General features: G+C 42.0%; 1 protein-coding gene across 4 annotated transcripts in view; it reads right to left on the bottom strand.

Moving 5' to 3' along the window:
• Positions 1–2,767: 2,767 nt before the first annotated feature.
• SORCS1 (sortilin related VPS10 domain containing receptor 1) overlaps positions 2,768–27,776 on the bottom strand; it is a 304,249-nt gene continuing 279,240 nt past the window's right edge. The window contains exons 21-28 of one of the 4 annotated variants that reach the window (XM_063338729.1): positions 25,824–25,947; positions 24,722–24,834; positions 21,445–21,576; positions 11,072–11,171; positions 6,282–6,387; positions 5,947–6,107; positions 4,483–4,601; positions 2,768–3,156 (exon numbers count right to left, since the gene is read on the bottom strand). In XM_063338729.1, coding sequence (XP_063194799.1) covers positions 3,100–3,156; positions 4,483–4,601; positions 5,947–6,107; positions 6,282–6,387; positions 11,072–11,171; positions 21,445–21,576; positions 24,722–24,834; positions 25,824–25,947 — 912 coding nt within the window. In that variant the 3' untranslated portion in view covers positions 2,768–3,099. The remainder of the gene's footprint in view (positions 3,157–4,482; positions 4,602–5,946; positions 6,108–6,281; positions 6,388–11,071; positions 11,172–21,444; positions 21,577–24,721; positions 24,835–25,823; positions 25,948–27,776) is intronic. The other 3 variants (XM_063338732.1, XM_063338730.1, XM_063338731.1) reach the window with 3 other exon arrangements.

Here is a 27,776-nt window from a genome sequence, read left to right as displayed (position 1 = left end):
ATGCTTGCCAAAACCAGACTTACTGCTTATGGCCAGAACAGATGCCTGCTAATTCAGGTGGGCACTTAAACTATAAAAGCAGACTACATCTACACACGCATCTCTGAGTCACCCGCACCATGGCCACAGCTGCCGTTCATCCAGCCTGAATGAAAGGCGAAGAAAGGCTGCAGTGTCCGCGTTAACATTTTAGGCTAGTAATTGTAAGTATACTGGGATTTGACCAGGATGTGAAAACTACACACTCTCCAACAAGCAAGCTCATCATTCTTGGCCTTGACACGCGATACCATGGCCTCGGTTGTTGACGATGCCTGAACCTCAGATCTTCGACTATTTATGTGCCTACATAAATTCTTACGTCAGGGACACAAAAAAGGCTATAGAACTGAAGCAGGAGCCAGTTATAACAGGTAGAACGATCTGGTGGTTGCATCCTGACTTGAAAAGCAGAGAAGCTCTGTTTTCTTTCTTTTTCTCAGCAACAGGCATCCACCGTCATCTGGCGAGCTGACAGAAACCTCCTATGCTTCATTTTCTTCACATGTAAAACCTGATTCATCCGTAATGTGAATATTTTAAACCTTCCTTTACCAGCGTTGGCAAAAGAGTAGTCAGAAAAGGCATTTTAAAAGAACCTTTAACAGACAGCGTGTATAGGGAAGGATAACCATGGGCAGGGAACGGAGCTGGAGTTCCAGGGAGCTGCTCAGAGCTCTACCTTTGCCGGGTTGGAAACCAGAAAAAGAACATTGCGCTTCTGCAGCCCTCAGCTTCCCCATCCTTAAAAGGAAGATAACAGTACCAAGCTTCACTTCATAAAGCACTCTGAGGACTGAGAAAGTTACCTTCATATTGGCACCTTGCTTCTAGGAACTATATTTTCAGAAGCATGCTATCACCACCCTCTCCCACTTCTACTGAACACCCCTTTATTTTTGAAGTTATCAGCTTCCGACTATTTTAATGTTGTTAGTTATCCGTCAGGGAGCGAGAGCTAAAATGAGCAACAAAACCACAGGCCTTCATTTAGAGACATAATCTGTTTAATAAATATGACTGTAAAAGCAATAAACAATAGCAATTATACATTACGCTACATTGTATTTAACAAAAGGGAAACAGAAGATGAAAAAGTACATCAAAAAAAGTAATTTTAAAATTAGAAATAGTTCCAACACTATAAGAAAACTTTTTGATTGGCTTACTATAAAAATAAGTTGGCTAATGTTGGACTTCAGTGGGGAGTATTATACAGTTGCTGCCAAAACTTTCCCATCTTTCTTAAAGCCGTAGTTGCAAAGACGATAGCAAAGCCATACAAACTGCTGTGTTTCTACCTGTCTTCAGAGAAAGCGCAGAAAGAGGCAGAGGACTCCGTACTGTGATTAGCCTTTAACTGCTGCGAGTCTAATGTTCTTGCACTTGGTATTGCTTTTTTTCTGTGCCAGCAAGTAGGTTGATTTGGGCTCGTGCCCAATTTGTGACAGAGCGATCCAAACCCACCACCACCAACCCCTCACCCCAAGGACTCTGGGCAATGCCAACAGTGCTGCTTTCTCCTGTCTGTCACTCAGGTTGCCATGCGCAATGTCTATCGAACAAAACCCACTCACGTCAGGAATCAGGGTGCCTCCTAAGTGTGCTACGCTGATTATGAACCGGCCTCTATCTGCCTTCACCTAATGCAGTTAAGTATTGGTTATTCTCTTTCTCTCTTTGCACTTTGAATCAAAATCCTGGTGCTAAGTTTACCTGAGTTGGGTTGGAAATCAACAGCTGTAACGATCACAGGTTAGGCTTCAGCCAGATATCCCGTGTCTTGGGAGGACTTGTTCGAGGTATGCTGAGCCTGCTTTCCTGCTCTCCCCTTGCACAGCCTAAGTGAACATGTCCTGCAGCCTCACTTACAGCTGCAGCGTAAGAAACAAGCTTATGTTACTGGTAAGAAATCAAATCTTGTACAAGAGTGGTCCTGCGGTGCTGGGGCTCAAAATGCATGGCAACAATCTCAGGCCAAATCCTGCTTTATTCTCCTTCCTCTGCCCAGAGTGGCAGGAGTTTGCAGATCTGCAACCAAAGGGGGATGCCAAGAAGGCCATAGGAAACGGCACAGACCTTTCCCTGCTCCCTATTCTATGGACAAGGCGTCTTTCAAAAAATTGACAGGCCTTGGGATGACTCCCAGTAGTCTGGGACTTCCCCAGACAAATCCAAACATCAGCACTAAATGCAGCTGAGGGTGCTACTAGGGCTTTCTCTTAGCCAAAATTGAAGGTGTAAGGCTGGTACAAAGTACAATGTAAATTCATGCTGGCAATAACCTCCTCCAAGTGCAGTATGGACAGACCTCCCTGCCTGTAATGCACGCTAGTTCTGTTCCATTCGAGGTTAGGAGGCAAAACGTTATCAGTGCTATCAGTGGGATGCCTTGGTGCGAGTAGGCAAAAAAAGCTGTTTAAGAAAGAGCCTGGCCTTGCGGTTGGGATCGCCCACGCTCGCACTTGGCCGTGGGGCGCAGGCAGCAGCTGCAGCTAGAGGAACGAAGGGCAGAGTCCAAACAAAGACATGAACCAGACTGACCAAGAATATTTTCAGTGCCTTTAAACTCCAGTGTGATTTTTTCGTGTGTCCTATGAAAGTCTGCTGGGGCAGCTAGCCCTCCCGCAGCCCAAAGTGCTAAAAGAGCAGTTAAATCTAAAGCCAAGAACCCTAAATGCCCCCCCCCACCTCCCCCAGCCCATCTCCCCCCACATCCCAGCCCACCCCTCTCCCTAAAGAAGAGACCCCCATGCATATTCTTGGCCTATATCATTATGAATTTTCTACAAATTAGAGACAGATCAGAAAAAAGAGAGTGGAGGGGTGAGGGGAAGGGCCGCAGGAGTGAATAGTGGTACCAGTTCCGCTCCCCCCACCCCCCACTAAAATTGAACACCTGTACAACGCAGTTCCACTATGGTCTCAGTATAATGTCCACATGCACAGGCTTAAAGCTAAAAACCCTTTGTCATCTGAAGAATTAAAAAGTCCAAATGCAGCGAGTTCTCCTCTTTTTTTTTAGATATAGATATTTATCGGTGTCCTCAATTCAACCATTTACATAGGAAGGGATTTCTTTTGTGCTCTGGGGCTCAGCAGCTGTGGAAATACTTCCTGTGGCAAAGAAAGAACAAAATAAGAAGAGTCAGTAAATAACAAGTGTTTAGCCAAGGAAGAAGTTTGAAGGTATCACCTTGCTGGCCTTTGGGATTCAGCTGTTCCAGACTGACCCGTTCTTCCCAGAAATGTTTTCTTGTCATTCAAAACACTGAAGGTGATGTCCTGTTCTTTTGCTAATGAAGATGATTCACCCATGTTGAACAGAAGAGGGAGAGGCCAGAGCAGAGGGGTGGAGGGAAGGAAGGGTTGAGGTCCTCAGAGGAAATGTGTAACTCATTTGCAATGATAAGGTGTTGGAGATTTCATAAATAGCCTTAAGCTTTGCATTTGCAAAAGAAGAGCCTAAACCACTCACATCCAGAAAACAGGAACTGTGGTTTTTTTGCTGCCAGAATTTGGAGAGAAAATTAAATGTTCCAGGGACATTCATTCAGATTCCTCCAAGGAAGGATCCCTGAATGTTAGTCAAAGGGGTTGAAAAAACCTGGCTTCTGAACAAGCATACAAAAGAGAAACACCCAATTACAGTCTTGCTTTGTTTTCCCAAAAGAAAGAAAACTCATTAAAAAAGAAATTGCTGATTTCCAGAAACAGATGAGGTGGTTGTATAGGAGAGTGAAGAGCCTTTGCACTTTCTATTCTGTTCACACGTAGGTCCAGACCTTTTCATTTTGTCAATGAGCTCTGATTCAGTTTCCTCATTCATCTTACTGACAGGATGGAAAAACACTCTTAAGAAGTTTGTTGGACTGATTCCTTTTGATAGAGAATTGAGTCTGTGTACCCCACACATTTACCTTTTGTGCTCACTAGTGCAGTTACAGGTGCAAACCAAGGAGTTATAAAAGGCCAATTTCTGGTTCAATACAGTGTCCAGTAGCACAGCTGAGAAACACACAAAATGCTGGCTATTGTTGAAAGCCAGAAATGCTGTAGTTGCACCAAATGAAAACCTATCCCCCAAATTGGCTTTTCACTGCTCTTATCCCAGAGGCATCAAGGGATTAGTTTCCCACACCAGTAAGAGCAGTTTTGAAGCTGCATTGAATAGAGCCAGCAGGTGACTGACTCATACCACTTCAGTCTGAATGACCTGTGAAAATATGTGTTTCCCTACCTCTGGAACAGTGTGAACCACAGACATTGCATACTTTAAGAAAAGGGAAGCCCAAAGCACATCTAGCTCTAGGAGGAGAGTTCCTGGCCTGAAATTGGGTGTTTCTCCCTTAGCATCTTACATCAATTTTGCCTTGGAGGTTTCTGGGGGAAAAAGAAAGAAAAACAAATGAAAAAAAAGAATTGTTAAAGTTTAGGACCCACCGCTCCGGGTCTTGGCTTGAAACCTCTTGGTGATCCACAAGCCTTTTGGAAGTCCTCTGTCCAGACTACCTTGGTTGCATTTCCTTTCCTTGGGTTCTGGACTGTGGCCTGGGGTTGCTCTGTATGGGGAACACCACATGGGAAGGTTGGTTCCCTCACTCCATCCTGTGTTCTGCTAAGCAGGCATGTCCAGGTCTGCTGATGAATAGCTGCTTAAAAGCTTTTAATAGCCACCAGATCTCCCTTGGTGAACAGGTGAGGAGAGATCACTATTGATTGCAGTGGGACTTCCAGCTTAGACATCAGATTCATCAAGAGACTTTCTTCTTTTTTCCTCCCAGGTTGTTTTCACAGGCCATAATCTTAGCACACCACATTCCCTCCTTTAATTACCCTTCCCCTTGCTCCCACTCTGCAGTAGCTATGAGACCAGGCCTGCTTTAGCAAACACTCCCATACAATTTAGGGACATTCTCAGGTAGGATCTAAAGTTTGGTTAAGTGGATGCAATCGTCCAAATAAGGGTTCTCAGTTACGACTATGCCTCACTCCTGTCTGAGCGAGAACAGCTATAATTCCTCTAAAATAGGTCCATGTCTTTATTTGCAGTGGTCCTGTTCTGTACCTCCGGTCTGGGCCTGCAGAACCGTCACCTCACAAGTGAAGCTGAGCAATGCCCAAGCAATGCTCGAGCAATGCTGGCTTTAGCAGAAAATGTCCCCAGGCTGAAACCTCCCTGCTCCAGCCCAATGCTTTCACTAGAGTCAGGGTAACAGAAGACATGTAGGCATGAGCAAATGTGAGACTGACCCCAGTATGCCCACTCCAAGTCTATTCACTTTAGGTCCTATGGAAGCCTGCCTTGCAAATTTTCAACCACAGAGTCCTGTGGGAGAAATCAGCCTGAGAGCAAACCCAACTGTTCAATGCGGAGATCCCAGGTTTTGCTCGATTTCCCTGGGAATCAGCCAGGCTAGCATTGCTGCTGGCAACAAGGTCTGACACAGCACAAAGGTCACAGCAGTCAAAATATCAACAAATATTTAGCCTTTAGATCTGACTTACCGAATCACCCGCTCACCTCCATGTTCCAGGTGAGCGTGGCTGAAGTTGTCCTGGATATGCCTTGGGTGTGGGGTTTAGCCCCGCAACTACATCAGCCCCAGCAAAATAAATTGCCTTATAGCGCAAGTTAAGTGCCGGCAGGATTTTTGAGAAGGGGAGGGGATCTACATAGAGCAACTAGGAGAGAGAAAAAGCCTGAAGTTGTTCCCCTCCCTTTCACCACATGGCAGTGAGGGAGAGAGGAGAGTTAGCAAGGTTTCCTGTAGCAAAACTAATGCTGCAGCAGAAGAGGATGGGAGGAGGAGTGTGCAGGAATATGGGAAGGGAGGAGGCTGAGAAAAGGGTTAGCCAATTACAAGTCAGAGTCTGACCAGCTGCGGGATGCTGCAAGTTATTTACCTATGGGCTGGACTTCCAACTTCTCATCTACTAGTTGCTCAGGGCTCATCAGCTCACTTTGAGGGACATTAGGTATGCTTTCGCTCTGACTGACTGGACTGACCATCTCTTGATCTTTTTCATTCTGCATCTGTGCATATATATTAAGGCCAGGAATCTTCCTAAAACATTAACAGAAACCATCATTGTGGGGTACTCTGGCAGATGATGTAGCATCAGCTTTTACAAACCAAGAAACAAATCACTGCAAAAAAGAAAACCCAGCAAAACAAACCCCAGACACCTCCGTGAAAGGCGGCAATGGGGAGAAGGAAGTGGCTCATGGAGGGTCATACCTTTTGAACTTGTAGATTATAAACACGGCTAGTCCCACAAAAACGACAGAGAGGAGCATCAGCATAGCTGAACCGCTGTGACTGGGAGTGAGGTCCACCAGGGGAGCTGCAGGAAAAGGGAGAGATGATTAGAGCTGCTCCCAGACCTCATCTGTCCACACATCTCCAGGCTTTTCTCCCTTTCTAATCCAGCTGGGAAGAAACCTGGGTTCAGACCACTGGTGGTGCCCAACTTACCCCATAGCTTTCTCCTTAGAGGCCTCTCCTCTCTGGCCTATTAGAGGACTGCCTGAAACACAGTCTCTCATATTGCAGACAATTATGTAAGTTAGTTGCCAATGAGGTCACTTGGGTACCAAAACTAGCATTTTCTGGATGATCCTGGTGCTACCCATGGGCTAGCTTGTCATGCTGACTTTCTATTTCACTCAGAGCTAGTTTGGGTAGCTCCCAATGCATAGTGAATGATAAGCAATCGGGTTGTCAATTTTACTGAAGCAACAATTGTCCTCTCCCTTCCTGAGCAGAAGTCCAGTGCCCTTCACAGACATTGCCTCAGCATCCATGCCTTATCATGGCAAGCTCTTTTCACACCTCTGACATTTTCAGTTTCTTCCTTTATCCTCTTCCTAACTCTTATGAACACGTTCTACCCTCCGGTGCCCTGCTCTTTCTCCCACAAGTCTTCCATGCCAGAGAGTGCACAGATTCAAGAAAAAAAAAATTAAAAACCCTAATCAAACAAAAAGTCCCTCTGTGCTTCTCTTCAGAGTTTTGTGCACCACCCTTTCAAAGCCCCTGGCTAAATAAGGCCACACAAACCAGCCAAAAGCGTGGCTTTCCCAGAAATCCAAATTAAATTGTATTAAATAGAGACAGTTTCCGTCACACATACACACACACAAACAGAAAGACATCTAGCATCCAAAAAGGGATACACGTAGGCCCAGCAGTCTCAGTTATTCAGGCAGACACTAATAAAACACACTGCAGACAGACACACAGCTGTAGCTGTGCCGTTACGCAGAGCTGATGCACACAGCCGATACGTCCTCACCAACTGTCTCTACCTGGCATTACGCACAGAACAAGGTACAGGTAGTGCCTTCCTCTGCAAAGCAATGAAAGTTAACTGGAACCGCTGCCACACGCACCCTCTTTCTCTTGCACCTCTTCACATGCACTGAACAGACCCATCCTAAACCAGAGCCAGAAGACACAGGAAAACACGCACACACAAGCAAATACTTACTCAGGCACACACATCAGAACCACACGCCTTTTCAGCTGTCACACCCCACCTGATAAAGCCAAAATTTGCACAGAGAAGTAAAAAAACTTCTCGTTCCTATATCAAGCAGGCTATCCTCAGGAAGGTGAGGCACCAGGGTGAAATGATGCGTTATTATGAATTCCTCACACATCTCCACTCTGCCCCCTTTGCGTCTGTGTTTAGTGGGTCTCTGCAGTTCTGCGGGATGACAAAGTGGCTCTCCAACTGATTCAGGCTCAGCATCACTCACTGCTCTTGTTATAATGCTGTGCCGAGAGTCTGGTAGTAAACAGCTATTTAACTGCTTTGTGAGAAATACTGGCATATTTTACTCTGCCTTAAGAGTTGAGGTTGTTGTCTGTTGGGTTGAGGACACTGGTTTGGTGGATTTGTTTTCATGAGAAGAAGGAATGAACATGATGAATGGATTGCAATCTATTGTCCCTAACTGCCATAAATTAAGCCTTCCTTCAGTGTGGTCTGAAGAAAGGAGAGGGAGATGTGAAATGTGCTGAGGCCAACACCTGTCATTCTTCTGTGCTCCAGGGAAGGCACATGCTCACAGACAACACACACACACAGGCTCATTTCTACAAGTTCTGCTTGAATATCCACACCAAGCTAGTTTAGATACCTACGCTTTTGTTCCCTGCAGCTTCTCTGTTACAGAAATTGCTGCTGTGCATGACCAGGCACACACACTGGGGGAACATACGTGTACATACGTGTGCACTTAGAAAAAAAAACACATGCTGAGCTTTGCGGTTCAGTCAACTACAGCCCATAGCTGCCCAGAGTCCGACACAGTCATAGTGAAAAGGCTGGGAAAGAACGGGCACCACAGAGCAGAGCACCTCTGGGCCATATGCATCTCCCTGGCTTGTGTTTTCTAGGGACTGCTTCTGGTGCTGGCTTGTGTTCCAGGTTTCTTTGCTTTATTTTATTTATTTTTTTATAAAAGCTTGGATTTCAAAAGGACAATTCTTCTTCTTCCTTGACAACCAAAACAATAGTTTTCAGCAGCGAAGTAAATCTCTCTTGGCATTTTGTCAAATTCTAAACTGTTCCCAAGTTTTGATGTCATGAAATTAGGCCTTTAATTTAGGCAGGGAACTGAGTCATGACCTCTGCAGCTTGATAAGGAGCCCTATTCCCTCAAAAACCTCACAGTGGCTGCTCTCTGGGCTTTTTAATATCTAGTTTGGCAGTCCAGGCTCATTTTGCATTCTTACTGAAGCATATTTCTGCAACAGACACAATCCTATAGCATTCCTATAGGACGTTGTGAAGCCAGTTACAGCAATCACTCACATCTCACCTGTGGTTTCAAAGAGCAGTACAACAGAGCCTACCTTGCAGGACAAACAAGTGGTTGTATCTAGTACGGACAAAAAGAACTCATTCCTGGTGTGTGCGTAAATACAATTAAAAACGTCCATTTTTGGTGAGCACAAAGGACACGTATTTACGCAGCGTGTCTGAGCAGAGCACCTTCTGCTTCAGCCTGAGCTAGCAAGAAACAGGCCCAGAGGCCATACAGTTATGTAGCATGGCAGTGTGCCACACTGATAGACCCTTTTGGTTCAGTCGGGGCAGCAGACAAGGTTCAGTAGCCCAGAAAAGTGCTACAGTACCTCCACTAACTATCTGGCTTCGGGACCAGCATCACTCTGAGCATTGATGGAGCCGCTGGGGCCCCTGTGCACTCCCTCATGAAGAGATGCCCAGAATTCCTCACCAAGAAGCTGCAGGAGGCTCCTACATACAGCACCAAACTTGGATCCAGATTCATCTTGTATTAAAGGGAGGGCTGGAGATGTGATTTTAAGTGTCATCTGTTTCCACTACATGAAATCAGGAATGTCGCTTCAGGAGCAAGAGGTAAAGACGAGCCTTTCCCAGGAATATCTAATGCCATTTCTTCTAACTGTAATTTTTTAGAAAAGGCCTATAGGATATTCAGGGACAGAGTAGTCATGTCTAAATGTTCATTTAGGATTTGAACATGACATTAATGAATATTGACCAAAATGGAAGAGAGTCATGTGCATTGACAGAGTAAATGCCCAGAAAAAAAATTCAAAAATGATGAGTAATTACAGGTAATTCCACATTTGAAAGTCACATTAAGATTCTTTCAGATACATTTCTTTTAAGAGATGGGTACTGAGGGTTTTCTGAAAGTACATATAGAATCACTGGTCATCGTTGAAAATTCAGGCCAAGGATCTCTTCTCTGATAACGACTATTATGTAAAATGTATATGAATTTAAATCTTAAATGTAAAGTCAACAATTCTTCTGTGTCATATGTCTATTACATTATTTTTTTTTTTACAATCTACAGGAGAAAAAAAATCAAACAAACTGACTTCTTAAGCTGTTGTGTTTTGAGTTTTTTTTAGGGATTACTCAGCTGTGCTGCATCTCTGCTTTTTCACGCTTTTGGTTCTAACATCTCTAAAAGGAAGCATCTGATCACCTGTTTCACAGCTAATGGGAAACAGAAACATGCAGCTATATTCCCAGGGCAGATATCATCAAGTTCTGCTTAGGAAAAATGAAATATAGCAAACACCAAGGCTGTCTTCTAGGGGGATTTAAATTCACATTACACCCTTTCTTAACACTCTCTTTCCTTCCCTTTGTGGACAAGGCAGCATGTGGACCAACATCAGCTTGGGCAGACCTGTTCATACGACCAACATCAGCTTGGGCAGACCTGTTCATACAATAAAATGCTTTTTGTAGAGCAGTTTGTTGGTACAAGTGAACTGAGTCTTTTAATTTGCAAGTTAGCAAAAGAAGCCAATAACAACTGATCAGAATTATCAGCAGCTCCTGGAGAAGAGGAATTTCTAACAATCCTGAGCACGGATCTGTTCATCCCATCTCTCGTAACAGTTAAATAGAGGCTGTACTGTGAAATGAGGGTTTAGCATACAGAATAGACAGAGGGACATGCAATTAAGTATCAGGACTTTGAGATGGCTCATTTTGAGATAGGATTAGTTAAAGTCCAAACTGCCTAATTTTATGTGTGTGCATATGTAAATTGATTCTTGTCTTTCAGACTGCTGAACAACTTCCGAACTGTGCTTAGTTGCTTTGAATGTTCGTTGACTCTAGAATATCTAGCTGGTAACCTTTGCACTGCGTGATCCAGGCTGAATACGCCATGGTGCTGCTTAGCTGTTGAATATTTCAGAGACAGCCAAGAAGTACACATTTCTACTGCTACTTATACTGCATTTCCAACACCAACAGCAAATTCTTGCACATAAAGTAAACAAAAGGATTAGCCGTAAATGCAAAAGCATTTCTTTTTGTAATGATAAAAAAAAAGGGGAGGTGGGGCAGGCATTTTAATGTCTGCCCATACACTGAGTTATTATTGTGACATAAAAATAAGAAATGTTTAAAATACAGCTGATTGCACACTACTACCACCAAGGAATATATTGCTTGCTGGGCTACAGAGCAACAGAGAGAGTGTAGACAGAAGGAGAATACTGACCTGCTGTTAAATGGGCAGCATGGACAAGGATTTGAACCCCTGGCTTCAACTCAAAATGGACCAGGTTTTGGTTCAGTTTCTGGATCAGGGTTTCTGAAATCTGGAAAAAAAAGAGAAAATAAGAAATGCATTTGTTTCTAGATCATTGGTTTAGATTGCCAACAAGTGGGTAGGAAATGGAGCTGCACGCAAAGCAAAGATTTTGCAGAAGTACCAGACTTTCCGAGCACAAAAGGGACCCCCAAAGAAACATTACACCCACATGTGTCTGCATCACCCGCCAGCAACAGCACATCAGTGAATTCCGTTTACTATTTAAGCGAAGAGAAGCATTTCAATTGTTAACACTCATTCGCTCATAACAAATAACTATTGCTCATTGAGCAGCCAGCTCTTTGATCTTAGAGATTGTTCATAAGATGTGATATACCTCAATCAAAATTAATAGTTTAAGTCCTTACCCCAGCTTGCACTGAAATTTCAACTCCTAAAACTAAATTTTATTTCATCCAGCTCTGAGTTTCAAGCCATCTGCTCCCTAATCCTTAAATATGTACCAGAACCAGGTCAAATCTGAAAGCGTTTACCGACCACAGAGTGTGGCTTAAACAAAATGCATTTTCCATCTATTCTTATGGGTTACAAACAGAGAGAACACGCTCTTATATACTCTTTTTCATGGGAGAGACATTCCACAGAGCTTTTAGATCATTAGACTATCATGCCATAACTCTGATGACAACAGTAGAGCTCTAGCAGAAAGAAGGCTATTCCTCCTTAAAGGACACAACAGAAAAGATGAGCATTTGCTGACAGAAGACCTCATGAAATCTGTATTTGCACAGTAAAGAAGCCAAGCTTTGGTCCAATCTGTTGGTAACCATTCCTTTTTTTAAGTCGGTTTGTCACAATATTCATGGAGTCACTTTCTCCATATCACTCTTAATTAATATCCAAGAAATTCCAGGCATGTTGCCATTAAAAGCAAAAGATATGGATAGATTAATCAAGGAATGGAAGCCTACAGACATAGTGTTGATAGTTTGTTGTGTGTCTTTTGTATGTTCATTTGTTAGATGTTTCATGAATTTCACATTTTCTTACAGCAGTGAGCAACCTTCCAACTGAACAGAGCCACCGTTCCGCAGGTTGGTTTATTAGGGAGAGGTGGTTGAAAACTGCAATCCCCCTCTCCTCCTACCCCCCAACCCTTAAAATGCAGTTGCGGAGAACCTTATGTTTTTATAGCCATACCAAGATCAAGAGGAACCGTATTCTAGTGCTCACCACTTAATTTAATTTGTTTTAAATAAATCCTTATTCCTTCTTGAAGATTAATGAAAAATTGTCAGAAAAAAGAACATTCCAATAATTTTTACACCATCTTTTTCATGTTCTTCATTTTAGTCTGGTTGAGTTATTTCAGTAAATGCTACCCAGATATGATTAGATGTTCCTTGGCTATCATTCATCACAGTATGAGATTTATCTACCTCTTTTATTTTTTTAACATTCTTAATGGTTCTTTCAATACTCTTGGCTTGTACACTTCATTTCTGGCTGCTGATCACTTGAATAGGTGCCTTTGGTCCAATATCAATTTGGCAATAACTCTTACAGGCATTTTATTTATATTTTTAATATATCTCTTTAAAGTTTACAATTTTTTCATGAGTGCCAGAATGAGCAGTAAATATATTTCTTCCTATAGCAAGAAAAAATACCACCTGCTTACAAAGAGCCATCTGCTGAGCTCAGAGCAGCAGGGATGGTGACACAAAGATGTGCAGTACATGAAGAAAGCCTGGGAGGCAAATTATATCCCTCTTTAAGAATTTGAGCAAATTAATAACCAGGACTGACAACTATAAAGAGTGCTTCATCTCTAAAACTAGACCAGCAGATGCAGATTGATATGCTGTAAACCAGGTACATTAATGGCTCGTGGAAATCATGGGAAAAATATCATCCTGGCCATTTCCAGTCTCAAACATGACCTGAGAACTCTCCCCCATGTCCCTGTAGGAATCATCTTCCTTTATGCTCTGAGATCCTGATGCTGCTGGAGCAGCTAACCCTATGAAAAAAAGCAACTACAAGACAGTAAACTGAAGAGCCAACCACATTGCGTCACTCCTCTTCAACACGTTGTGATAGCTGCGGGAAATGGTCAGGGAAACAGTAAGGGTGAAAAACTATACGTGATGCTTTCTACACAAAAAGTGGCTTAGCGTGATGTGTAGCTGACACTGCAGCTAGCAAATGTTGCTATCCAGTATTGGAGAATGGTTTCATCAAGGGTTCGGGCAAGAAATGAAAGAATAGGAGAACCTCGTGAAAGCCAGCATGAGAAGGGACCAGAGACTTTGTTGGGCACCAGTGGCATGAAGGAACCCTGAGATCTCACCTGGCCTGCCTGAGGACTCCTGTGGCACAGAGTGAGCAGGGCAAAGCAACAGCACCAGCAGGGACACTACAGCTGAGAGGTGCTGTGGCAGCCTCCCAGCAGGCAAGCTGAGCCTGTGAGAGAAAGCTCAACCAATATTCTTGTCTGGCAAGCCAAGGAAAAGGAATAATAGGAAGGGGAGAGGCAGGAAGAGTGAAGGCAGTAAGAAAAAGGAGGAAAGGCAGAGAGAAACAGTCACAACTGAAGGTTATGATTACTGTATTGCATTGTTACCTGCTCATGAATGAGGACCTCATTGTACTACATCCTGTACAAATGCAACTCAGAATGAAATTATTTCTGCCTGAAACCATCAGTATCTCAGCAGAAGCTTGAAATAGCCGTCACTATTTCAGGACTATATGCAAAGTGTCAAAGCAGGCAGCAACTGCTCATGCTGCTCAGAGTATACAGCATATTTCCTTGGCTCAATTAATTATATGCTCTCCCACTGGCTTTTTGGGTGCAACTTTTTTGCCTGGGTCTTTATGGAATCTGAACAAGTCAAAAAATGAATAACAGCCTGAGACCTTCAAAAGCGCCAGAAGTTCTTGTGAGAATCAGACATCTGCCTTCCTCAGGCAGCTCTGGAGATTCCTGACACACGCTTCTGAGGGAAGAACAGATGCATTCAGACATGTTTTTAAAATGTTTGCTTGCTTAGTACAATATTTGCATTTCTCTTTAAGTGGAAAGTCAGATTCTCTTCAAAATAGACATATAGACAGTATAGAAAGAGGGAGAAAAATGTATTTCTGTGCTTCTAAAAATTATCTAAAATAGAAACCATACACAATGGTTTACAAACGTCAGTATTTGAGGTCAATGAGCATGTTACACACAGCCAAAAGGCCAAATTCACGTTGGGATTGGTCACTGCTCTCCAAAGTTCGACCTGACGATGTTTCTGGTCCTCGCATGGTCCCAAGGGGATCTGTGAACTACAGATCACTCACTCAGGACACTCACTTTGAGACTGGAGAAGTGGCTCTTCTGCCTTTCTTATTCTATCAAGTGTATTTCTAGCTCGGCGGATCACAGGTTATCAGACTTTAACCTAGGAGTCGTTCCCACTTATATAATTTGTTTATAACATTATTAAAGTGTCTTTGAAGTAAATCTCCACACTCAGTCACCGAGGTAATGAAAAAGTTTCAATGGGAAACATTTTGGGTCTTGTGCCTCCCTTTATTTCTGCATTCAGAGTGGTACCATGGATGCATTTTTGTTTAAAAAGCAGATAAGGAAACATCAAAGTTCTTTGGTTCTATGCAACTCCAGTTGAACAGCTAGACCTTCAGCTGGGGAACAGGTTGGCTTCAGGCCTGTCCCTGTTCCTCTCTCACTCCTGGAGATGCAACTAACTCGGCTAAGACAAAACTTCTTAGAATAGCAACCTCCTAATTTATAGTCTTCAAGAGTCTCCCTTGTGAAAATAATTAGCTTTCAGAATTAGTTTTGGTCCTTAACTGAGCCTCATTGACTTTATCTGCTTCATTTGCAGAATTAAGCATGATGTGCAAAAATAATTCAGTAATAGAAACCATTCTTCATGTATCATTTTTCATCAAAGGACACATAATGAATAATAATAACAGACTATTTGTGAAGGAAAAAAAGAGATTCCAATTTAAAAATGGAACAAAACAAAAATTAATTTGGCTTCTCTTAGCATTTTGTCAGAATTAGGACTGTGAAAGAACCATGTGCACCAAGAAACAGAATTATCACTCATAAGGGCATTTTCCCAGACCATTATTGAATTTTGAAACCTCTGGTGTAAATTGGTTTAGAAAAATTGAATATGATTCAACCGCGCCAGTATGTACTAGCTAAGAATCTGGATAATTTTATAGATACTGTGTAAGGATCTCAACTAATGAGCGCTACGCTTCTATTCAATTCATTGAGTGAATCAATAAACAACTAAGGAAAGAATTATGCACATTGATTGGTAGGAACTCGAACCAGCATTACAAAAGTGAATCAGGAGTCAGGGCAAACGTGGATTACTTTAAACTGTGCCACTCGCCCTGCATAACCTTGGTGACTTCACATGAGGCCTCCAAAGCCTGTTTGCCTGAGCACTGAAAATAGCATAAACCCTGATTTACACGGTCCAGCGGGAATTTCGTGAGATCTTCTAATGAAAAATACTAAATTCAAGTTGCCATTAGTATCCAGAGATACCGTGAAAGCACAAGGTGGAGGATATTCTTGTGGTTACTCTGGGACAAGAAATGATCAGCAGATACGAACCCAGAGAGGAACTTGGACATAAAAGCCAGGATCGACTTTAGATGAACAAAGGTGACCAGTAGGAGTCTTGAGGATCAAGGGCTGCTCTGTACACGGAGCAAAAGAAGAGCAGGCGAGAGGGCTGATAGTCACATGGCAGGAGTTAAAGATATTAAGACTAGATATATAGACAGCCTTTTCCACAGCACACAAGCAGCTGATCAAGAATAGCTGGCTAAGGAAAAAAGGGTTTGGTGCAAGGTGTTCTGGTTCATATTATTCCATTCTCTCCCCACCTGCCCTTACTTCTTGAATACTGGCCCAACCTTCCCTAAGCACCCAGTGGAGGACTTGGTCTGCATGCAAAGGTAGAGATGTTAAAAAAAAATAATCTCTCCTGGTAAACACTAGGTGGCTTACCCCTCTTCCTGGAATTTAATTTCCAAGACTGATTGGCACGATTTTCTGTAAGATTTGAAAGCGTTCACTGTCATGATCTGGTTGCTAAAATATTTTGTTGACAGGCACATACATCTGAAATACGTCAGAGGAAAGAAAAGTAGTGAAAGTGAATACGCTAAAACACCAAAGCTTAGGAGGGTGGGTGAAAAAAAAATACAAAAAAAAAAAAAAAAAGACAGAAGCTCCATCAGCTACAATGAAGCAGAAGTAAAACTAAATCTGCTTTAAGGAAAGAACCCTAAGACCTTTACACATACAGGCTTCCTGAATGCCAGCCTCCATAGTGTTAAATTTGCCAGAGGTATTTCATCTCCTCAGTTCATCACTGCCCATTTGATACTCAGTCATCCATGTCATTTCCCATCTCTTTGGCTGGATACAGATACTGGCCACAGCTGCAACATGTTGAGCACAGTTGGCTACCAATCAGCTGGTGCTGCCATTTGCCAAAGACTCCATCATGCTTGCTACACTGCTGATAGCTCTTTTCAGAGAGAAGATTAATGGCTTCATATGTCATTAACTAGTTGCTCCTACTTCTATTTTGCACTGCTTTTACGGTTATTTTGAATAGGCCAGGTAAAAGCACGCACACAAGAACTAAGGGGAAACGCATGAACACACTAAAACCTTTACTTGATATGAAAACATCACTTTAGAATTCTCGTGTATCTTCTCCTTACACCTCATTTGACTAACAGGAGACACATCTCCTATGCTTGACAAAAAGCCTCCACTAGCAAGCAATATGGAGAAAAGATAATTTGTGAAATGCATAAATAAAAAGGTAACCCTTCAGAATCTTCCTATAGAGTAAAACCATACACTGAAATAAATCAAGTAATCGTACCTGTGTATTTGTATCACTGCCCTCTACTGAATTGCAAGTAGAATATCTTCCTACCACGCATTCATTTTGAATTGGACTAGTGCTAAATATTACTCAAAAATTACTTGAAATTCTACTAATTAGGTGTCTGCCTTTCACCGAAGAGAAAGAATACGTTGCTTTTGAAGCAGCGGATCTGAATTCTGTAATCATCACATTCACCAAGCCCGTCCGCAAAGATGGTGTAACAACTGCCTGTCTGCCCAAGGGGCCAATGGCAATTCTGGGTGACTGGTTTTGCAAGATTTGGGATATTTCAGTGGTGTTGCAGTAACAACACGCAAATCAAACAGCAGAATTTTCCAACCGACAATTATTTCTACATTTTTAAGCAGGTTGGTAGTCTGTGCTCAGTTGCTGTGAAATGAAGCAGGGGAACGAAGTGATATAATTCAAAAAAAAAAAAAAAAAAGCAAAGTCACAATATTCTGGTCATAAATGCAAGAACTTTTGAATATGCAAAATGTTTTGGGATTCTGCAGGATGAAAAGGCCTTTTGATTCTTATGAAGCTGTGGAGAAAAAGTTTACACTGACTTCAGAAACTGGAGTGGATTAAGTAATCTGAGGTCCTCAAAAATTCTGTATTTATGTATTAGGTGGAATTGTCCTATGCTGCACATTGAGAAAACTTCCCCACTCTCACACATGGCCTTTTTTTATAGCTGACAACAGCAGTTAAACTTTTTAAAAGGTACTTTAGCCTCCCATGGGAAATATCAGGAATGCAGAGTTCACATTTCTAAATGTAATCTGCAAACAGATATGACAATAATTGGTACTGTGTATACATACAAAAAAAAAATAATTTGGGGCACTTGAATGAGAGTGGTACATTAGCTCAAGGAGAAAATGACATCTACCATCTAACCACAGTCTCAACAGGAGCATAATCACCACCCTAATGGAAAACTGCATGGAAGTGTGTATTTGTCAAGTGTGATGCTGGGGCTAGGACAACTTCCACAGTCTCACTATTATTGTACCCAACAATTCATGACTTACTGTGTTTAGACTCATATTTTATGAGTGGCACAGTCTAATATAATAGATTTTGACAAATGGGAAACTAAGACCTAGGTTTTCAAGGGACAGAGGACATTTAGCTGCCTCTGAAGTCAATGGGAATTATGTACCCAGAGATCACACAGCGGCTGGACAGAGAGACCCAAAGGTATGCTTAAAAAGCCAAATGAGTGTGTACCAGATAAAACCAGACCAGCTTAATCTGCCTCAAGGGGAAAGAGTACGAAAGCAAGCCCTCCATGGTCATTAGATTACTGATAAATGTGAAAGTCCACGAAACCACATATACCTGTCATTGTTACCCATGGCAGAATAATGGCCTAGCTCAAGTGATGAAATACAGCTTGGTTAAGCAAGTTCCCCAAAACCCTCACAGGTGCTCTGTGACAGACATGGCCTGCAGCAACTTCATGAGTTTTATGTGGGGAGATGTCACTTGAATTCCCTCTTCAGCTACGGTTTCTATCACTCTTCCTTTCCTCCCACCCCACCAGCTGTCCTTAGTCCTGCTTGTTCTAGCTAACAAAAGTTAGCGTGCATCACTTGCATGATTTACATGGCTTCTGCCTTTCAAACCCAGGTTGGATGGGCAGAACAGCAGGACCACAGAGCGCCCCTCGCCTCTGTTCTGGTACCTGGCATGTGAATAGGGGGGGTTCAGATGTCCATGTCATATGATCGCAAGTACACATGCCGACTGTCGGAGGCTCTAATAGGTGGGGAAGAGAAGGAGGGGGCTATAGCACACTTCATTCTCCTGGTAAATCTGTGTCTACGATATGCATGGTGGGTTTCGTGCCCTTCTGTGGTGTTTCACTCAGTTTCACCAACTTTTGATTTTTCCCTCCCTTGGGTACTGAAACAAGGGCTTTTGCAGAATAGAAACAGAAATTTCTGTTTCTATTTCCGATCTGTTATGACTGCAAGTTTTTCAGGGACAGAAGCTATTTGTCACTGTGTCTCTGGACAGGCTTACCACAAGTCTTAGGTTTGGAGAGTAGCTTCCATGTGTGAGATGACACCATTAAAAAAAAAAAAAGGAAAGAATATAATCAAGTGCTTCCTTAAGAAACTTTATCTATCCATTGCAGTGTTTGTGCAAACTATTTCAATTTTGGTCCTGTATACTTTGAAGTTTATCTTCGAAATTAGAAAAAAATCATCCAGAACTATAACTCCTTTGGGTGTGCACCTGGAAACACACAAACTCACATACGTGCCTCTGAATAGCTTGTTGCTTGCTCATGAACACAAAACAGATTTCTGTTCCTACCAAAAAAGAACACTATACATCATAAAGCACCTAAAAAGCAACTTAAGCTGTCATCAGCAAAAATATCTGCTTCCAGTACTCATCGCAGTGACTTCAGGCACAGGGAGAAGCTGTCGAAAAGGCTCTGAAATGCTTTGGGAGAGGGTTAGTGAAGGAATGCAGGCTAAATGGATGACAAAACAGGAACAGTATCAGAATATACCTTTATATATATATATCAGAGGTACCTTTTGGGGGCCTCCTTAGGCCGTTCCCACTGAAAACAATGCCATTTTCTACCGGAGTAACTAGGAAGGGGAATGCAGTAACCGCAGACTAGTAAGAAAAACATTCTGATCATCCTGATGGGAGCTGGGGAGATACTTCTCCACAAGAAAAAGCTGGCTGCAAATGGCAAAAAGTTTCTCTCTCTTCAAAGGTTACCGTTTGGACCCTGCAGGATGCCAGAGAAGTTGCTGGAGTCCCACTGAAAATGACATTTCTTCTTGTCCATAGAAACGGTCATGAGAGCACTGTCAGGGTTTCCTTTCTCTACAGCCACAAAGACTTGTTTTTACAAGGGGAAAAAAGAAAGGGACAAAGAGAGGGAGTAACTGGCAAAATACAATAAACTGCCGAAGGCTGGAGGGGAGCTGGGTCGGATGTAAATCTGAAAGTTTATGGACTGGCTTCCTTGCCAATTTGCGATGGAGGAAAAGAGAAGTGGGCTGAAGGAGAAAAGGGAGGAAAGGTTTTGCAGAACAGTAAATCTCCATCTTTTTTGTTTATTACATGGGTGGTGAAAATTGCAGAGGAAAGTCATTTGTCAAAAAAAGATGATGGCTAAGGATGCTGAGCAAGGGAAAGTTTAAGAATATGGGTGACCTAGTGGTTTGAGGCTCATGGCTAAGTTAACAAGGCTTCAGACCACTGCAAGAGGCAATTGCAGCAGCTCATAACAGGTCAGCAGATGAAAAGGCTATTAGAAAAAAAGAATACAAGAAGGGGAAGATACTGTTGACACATTCACTGATGGGAAGACTTCACTCATTCTCAAATTGAAGGACAAATCCAAAGAGAAATGCTAAATCCCTTGTGCCACCCAGTGGAGTAGCAGGCATCCAGTAATGCTGAGGATTTCACCATGGCTGAGATTTGTGAGCTGATGACACTCTCTACCCCAATGCTCATATAGCCCATACCAACATGGGCTATGTCTGCTTGAGCCATGCACACGCTGTACGTAAAGGCAGAGGTACAGTGGTGCTTCGCTCAGGGCTAGTTATCTTTGCCCTTGGAATCTGAGGTCATACACTGAGTGCTATTTGGGGATTTTTGCCCAGCATAGTGTTTTATCTTTTAGTCCTAATCATGTTAGGCCCACCTGGTGGGCAGGACCTTTTGGGTTTGCAGGAAGATATAGTCCTCCAGTTGTCATAACCTGCTTCAGCCTTGCACAGAGAAAACAACCCAGAGGGGATCAACCCCACTGCCAGAACCATGAAGAGGGCAGGCAGACAATCCAACCCCATCCCTGTGTCTTAAAGTAATGACGTATTGATCTGCCCAGGTCTACCATCCAGCCCCGTCCTCCAGTGCTTTCTCAGACTCTTGACAGCCTCATAAACTTTGCCTTATGAGGCTACTCCAGTTCCTGTTGGCAGGAATCATCCCCTAAATTCTTCCTATTTTCTTCCTACCTCCATGAAATAGAACAGGACTTCTAAGGGAGAGACAGAACATCATACGAATTTATGCCAATTTAACAGTACTGAGGGAACCCAAATGAGAGTCTTCACTCTCTGCAGCTCCAAAGCCTGTTTCCAGTGTTTGGGAGGAAAAAAACCTACCAAACAATGACACCAATCAATCAACAACAACAACAAAAAAACGAAGAGGATGTAGCACGTACCACAGTCATTCTTTAGACCCCAGTGAATCAGATGCATTTGTACCACAATTATTTGTTCTACCTTCTCTTGGAAATCCCATATATATATATGTATGTATATATATACACACAAATGCATAAACATACACGTCAAGTAATAGGCACAATACCTGCTCTAGGTCTGCTGCTGTTCTTTTATTTTCTCCTGTGGCATCTTGATATGGTAAAATGAAGAGTTCGGCAGACGTGGGCAGACCAGGGAGCACTGCGACCAGAATATGCTTGCTTGAAATACCTGTTGCCTGATATATAGACAATTAATGGACAGATAAAAAGTGGGGATGGCATTGAATGATGACAGCTTCTTTTCTAAGGCATCGCAGTACTTTTACAAACAATGTAGGGTATATCTGGTACAACAGGGAGAATCTTGTTAAAATCCACTGCAGCTAAAAAGTCAGGGATTAATCATTTCCTGATCTACGCTATTTTACTATGTTCTCCAGTAAAACATGAAGGATCCTAAGGCAACAGTGATACTCAGACATGCTAAAAGGAGCTCCTAAGTAACAGTTGCATATGGTATGATTTCTTTTGTCTACATTTAGCTATTTTAAAGTTATCTGACTATCCCACGTTAGCCCTTCAGGTTCGTTCTTTAGTCAATGGTCAGAAGCTGCATGTTAAAGGGCAAGGTATGTGGGCAGAATTGCACTCCAGGGGTGTGATTAGCCAAAACATCTTAAAAGCCTTGTGGAGACTCAGGGAGAGAGAAGATGATGAATCAAGTCTGAATCCCAAAAGCCAAACAAATTCTTATAGTTCACATCCTGGGTCAATTCCACAAGTTAATGAGGACCTCTTTATTTTTTTCTTTAGGTGTTAAAGATTGTATTAATCTGCAAATTCTTATTTTTTTATCTTCTTGTCTGAAAATCTTAAGCAAGCAGTTTAAATCTATATCCCCCTACAACACAAATTAGCCAAAATTCAGATAAAAGTACCACACAGGCATCACTACCAGGGTCATCTCTGGTCATGGGTTTCAGCCGCTGTTACCATGATGTTACACAAATTGCAGAGGAGTTCTCCGGAAAAGGAGCTACTTTGGCCGTCAGGAAGTTTTGTGAGCCAAAAGGAGAAACATAGTTTGCTGAATCTTCCTCTCTGTGTTGTGGATTATCTAGGAAATGCATTTAAATCTCAAGGTTTTGATTTAAATCTTAAATTTCCAAGTGCTGAATTTAGTACATCACTTTTAAAGGGGGAAAAAAAAGAAGTGTCCTCAGATATCAGGGCAGACCATAACAGCTGGATGCAGCACAGAGATTCTCCTGCAGTCAGGACTTGCAACCCTCTCAGACATTAATTGGACTTAAAACTCATGAATTCTTCTCCCTAGTAGTTCAGGAGCAAAGACACGGAGCAGCTACTCATTGAAGGAAACGATGGACAGAGGACAAGGAGTCAGGGAAACTGATTACATATCACCATTATCTGAGCTAATTCTGCGGCTATCCCGCACGTGACTGCTGACAGCCCAGGGAATACCCTGTGGAGCTCTGAAACCCTTCCCCTCTATTGCACATCAAGGAGAAGCACGTGGTTTTGCTGCTGTTGGGTTTTTTTTTAATGTGGATTTAGAAAAAAACCTATAACAATATAAAGGTCTCATATATTCTTTCCAAGTATTTTTTTTGCAGGCCAAGGCTTGCGTTATTTGTGCTTGCGTAATAGGTTGTTTTAAGATGTCAAGAAAAAGACACAGTATTACCAGTTAATGGAAAGTCTACATTTTCTGAGGCTGGGAATGATTTTGGTTTTTTTTTTTGTCTGGAAGGTTTTGGCTGATCTACTCAGTTCATTCTTGTCTTCTTCATCAAAAGTGGGAGACAGGACTCAGAAAATCAATGATGTGAGCAAATAATTATGATCATAATACAAAATAGGATATTGCATGATAATCTGAAATTATCCCTACTTAGAGAGAAGATCAGATTTTAGCAGAGAACTATAATTTCTTATGCAGAATTTTTATCCAGGTCTATGGTACTCTGTAATAAGAATGTAATACTTTAATAAAAGTTCATAAAAATTCTATAGCGCAGCTATAATTTCCTATTGAATTATTTAGTTATTCAACTCATTTTTATACAGTTTACTTAATTGCTGTAGAAATCTATTGGGTTTATCTTCAATTTTTACAGGAACTTCTCACAAAGGCTTGTTTAAGGTAAATCATTTAGCTATATAAAGAGGGATAATTAGCTATCAATTTTTTACTTTTTTTAACTCAAACAACAAAAAGACTCTTTGTATTTTCATTGCTCTTCTTTTGGAATGTAGCCTTGGTACTGTAGTTTTATAATCCTTTTTTATGACTTGATTTTGTTTTATTGAGTTGTTTATATTCTAAAAATTCATCCTGCAGATATATGGATCCTTGAATACTTGATACAGACATAAATAAGTCAGAAGAACATGCTCCAGAAAAATGTTCTTCCCCTCCCCCCCTCAGCCTTTCCTCTTCTCCTCCTGTCTTGAGGAAACTGAAGAAAAAATCTCGGAAACAATCCAGACAAGTTTGTGTGCACCTGATTAATGCACAGTGTCTTTCCAGTCTTTTTGCACAGATGATGCCACATATGAACATATAAGCTTGCTAATAGCATCTACAAGCCTTGTATCCTTTCAAAATCTGAGTATCTATATTTAAAAAAAAAAAAAAAAAAAAAAGAAAAACCCCATTTCAAACAGTTCCTTTCACTATTTTTCTTCTGAGGTGAGAAACCCCAGCTGTTTCTTCTAACGTTTCATAGCCTCTCAGTTTGAAATCCAAATCTTTAGCCACGCAAGAATATTTTTATGACATTCTCTTCCACATTTAAAGAAGGAACTTCAGAGCTTCACCATAGTGTTGATAGGACAAATGACATCCAATCCTGACCCATGAACCTCACGCTATGTGAAAGACATAAAGCACTTACTGTGGTGCTCTTCTCGGTAGTAAAAATGTTTTCTTTTTGGTCTCCTAAGTTTCCTACAGCATATTTGTAATTCCATTAGAATAGCACTATTTTCCACTGCTGTATAAGAATAGCAGTAAAAGAAGTAACAATTGCTATCCAGCAGTAAAGATATTTGTACAGCTATAGGTAAGTATAAGTAATTTGTTTTCTATATGCCCCTTTCTCAGAAATATTCCACATAATCCACTGGCATTAAAAAGAATAAACTGAAGGCTGACTCTGAGCATCAGATTGTTATAGGATGGGATAATTTCAGCTGTCTATATAGTATTCTATATAGGCCTCAAACACTAGTTTAGCCTCCTCTTATAGTTGGTAGAAACAGAGAGACACCTTGAGAGAACAGCTGATCTGGTCCTATTGTAGGCACAAAGCAGAAATTAGAACCATTGCGACACAGGTTATGCATATTGCTTACCTCCACCAGAGCTCTCTTGACTACTCTACTGATGTCCCTTCTCCACTCTGGGATATCTGGATTGTAGTCATCCAGGTTTGCAGAGAACGATAACCGCAGGGACTGAAATTGCTCTGCAGATACAATGACACGGTGGTGAGTAAAGACTGAGAAACGCCTTAGTGCCAGCGTGGGGAGAACTTGCTGCAGCTCATGTTTTGCTCAATCAGTCCGCAGGTGATGCACAGACTGTCAGAGAATCCAGCAGTGTGTCTGAGAGATTCACCGAGAGATTTGGAGAATCTGAGAGATTCACTGCTCGAGTGTCATGGTACGGAAAACGGTGATCAGTCCTTACTTCAATGGATGAATAGCACTGCAAAGGGAGCTGTGTTGGGAATGTAATTGAAATGCTACCTTAATCTTGACTTCTGAAACAGGCAAGCCCTGTGAAAGAAGCTGTGATTGTAGTCTCATAGACATGCTAAAAACCACTTAACTGGAAGGAGACAGGGATAAAGGTTGGGAGAGGACTAGCCTTGGAAAATGTACTACTTATCTCTGTTGCTTTTAACAGAGATGTTCACACTGATCACTAAAACCACGTGCTTAGTTAATATAAACAGTTAAAACTGGGATTCCCAGTGGTTCTTAGACTATATCTACACCATACAACATTTGTGTGCCTTAACTGCTTCTGTGGCCTGAGTACAATATAAAATTAGTACAGATTTCTGTACAGAACTGCAGCACACAGCATTGACTTACTTTTCATGCTACGTAGCTTTTGCATGAGTTAAGAGGCCTCTACTGGCCAAGAAGGGGGAAAACCAGCTTGCAAAATGACCTAACATTTTGACAATTGTGTAGGAAGACCAAATAGTGATAGAGCAGATGCGGAGGGCTCTGGGAAGGAGAACAATGTTCTGCAATCATCTCAGTCTGGACTAACATCACGCAGTGGCCTTCAGAGATGTTATGCTGAACCGATAACACTGGAACCAACCTTATAACCTCACTCAAAGCATCCTGGAATAAAGACCTCATGTTGCTGCCAGCTAACCTGCCACTCTAGTTCTTGACTACGGAGAATCCTATGTGAAATGAAGGAGGAAGAGCTCACCATACACAGCAATAGTCTTTGTATCCTGAAGAATGGTGTTTCCTGCTGAGACCTGAACGGTGATGGTATTCATCCCTTCCACAGAAAATGTGAATGTGATACTTCCTTCCAATGTGATCAGTGGCTGTATCAGAAAAGGAGAAATTAAGTTAATTTGGCTGGAAAGGAAGAGAAAAAATGAGTGTGGGTCTCTAGTGTATTGGGATGGTTTGGGGACAGATCCAGCTTGGAAACTTAAGACATAGAAGGTGTCCTGTGACATGGAAGCCTATTTTCTGAAGAGGGCCCAGGTATCCAGATGGGGATGTCCACCTGAAGCTCAAAGTAAGGCACTATAATTTCCAAATAAGCTATGTTTTAAGATCCCAGTATTTCCTTCCTACTTAGCATGCTAGATGTTCTGGATCCCATGTTAAAGTGTCCACGTTTGCTGCACTCCCCAGAGAGAGGCCCAGATCCTAACATGAGGGACAGCCAGACTCACTGCTCAGGTGCCACAATCCTTTCCCAGATCTAGCTGTCAGTGATTTGTTTAAGGTCACTCAAGGAGGTTGGGACAGAACGAGGAAGCACATTAAGATTTCTCCGTTGTTCTCGCATGTTGTCTTTAGACAGGAAGCTGTCATTTTTGGAAAGTGATGGTGCTTAGAGAGGACACAGATCCCCTCAGCTTGCTTTGCTGTGCAAACCAGTTTATCAATGAATTGTGCCCCCTTTCAGCAGTCTCAGCCCTAACTTCTGTTTTCACTTATTAATGAACTCTGGGTGAGATCTTCAAAGCACCCAGTATGAAGCCAAATTCTGTTCCCATTGTAGTCAGTAGTAAAACTCTCACTTCAATGAGAACAGAGTTAGACCAACTCTGATCACTTATGAGCTTAGCAGATCAGAGGGAAGGTTAAAAGGTGACAATCACAGCCTGTAAGTACCTCTAGGGGGAGAAGATTTCTGATCGTTCAGAGAGTTCTTTAATCTACATACAAAGGCATAACAAGATCCAACAGCTTGAAACCGAAGCTACATAAATTCACACTACAAACATAGTGCATGTGTTTAATGCTCAGGATAATTAGCTGTGGGGAAATAGTTGGGGGAGAGGGTAAAAAAGAGAAGCACTGAATTCTCCATCATCTGAGGGAAATTATTAACGCAAAACAACAACAAGAAGTCAAGTTCTGCTTTAATCACAAAATGTTAAATAAAGCAGAAAGTACTGGTGAAACTCTCTGACCTGCATTATAAAAAAGATAACCACGTGTGGCTGAAGCTCCCTCTTGGCTGTACAAAATCCATGAGAATCTTTCCCCCCAGAAAATTATTAGGGTCTCTGGGTACTTCAGCCATAAAGGTACATAAAATAACAGTTACAATGCCGGTGCAGATTTACCAGCACTGCAAGCACTGAGGCAGCAGAATGTGGTGCATGCTGTTCTCATATCTGAGCAGAGCCCAGAGGCAGGGAGGTGTGCTGGGAACCATTTTATCCACTGGTAGCACATGATAATAAGGTCTTCTTGCACTTGTGCTTTAGCATAGAGTGTGGGGGCTCAGGGTTGGGCTCAGCATATTTAAGGGGAGGCACAGAACTAATGGCAGTCTCTTCCCTTATTAGTCATCAGAGAAATGAGGTTTAAACTCTAGGGCTATGTAAAGTCCTAAAAAATTTAGGACTTGCTCAAACCAGCTTGAAAGGTAAGTTTCCTAAAAGAAAAAAAAACAAACCCAAACCAACAAGTTTTTTAGTTGTTGTTATTGAAGAAGGGAGGGTGGGGAAAAACACACTAGAAACTCTTCCAGATTTTCACTATGTCCACCTTTGATGTAAATGCAGGGAAAAAGCTACTGGCAATTTGCATGAAATGGCAATAAACCCTTCAGCTAAGTCACAGCAACAAACACAATGCAGTTCTTACATTTCAGTGTTGGTACATCAAAGAACCATTAGTGTCTCAG

The sequence above is a fragment of the Chroicocephalus ridibundus genome, chromosome 6, assembly GCF_963924245.1.
Source record: "Chroicocephalus ridibundus chromosome 6, bChrRid1.1, whole genome shotgun sequence".
Lineage (NCBI taxonomy): Eukaryota > Metazoa > Chordata > Aves > Charadriiformes > Laridae > Chroicocephalus > Chroicocephalus ridibundus.
This window is presented reverse-complemented; position numbering and strand designations above follow the sequence as displayed.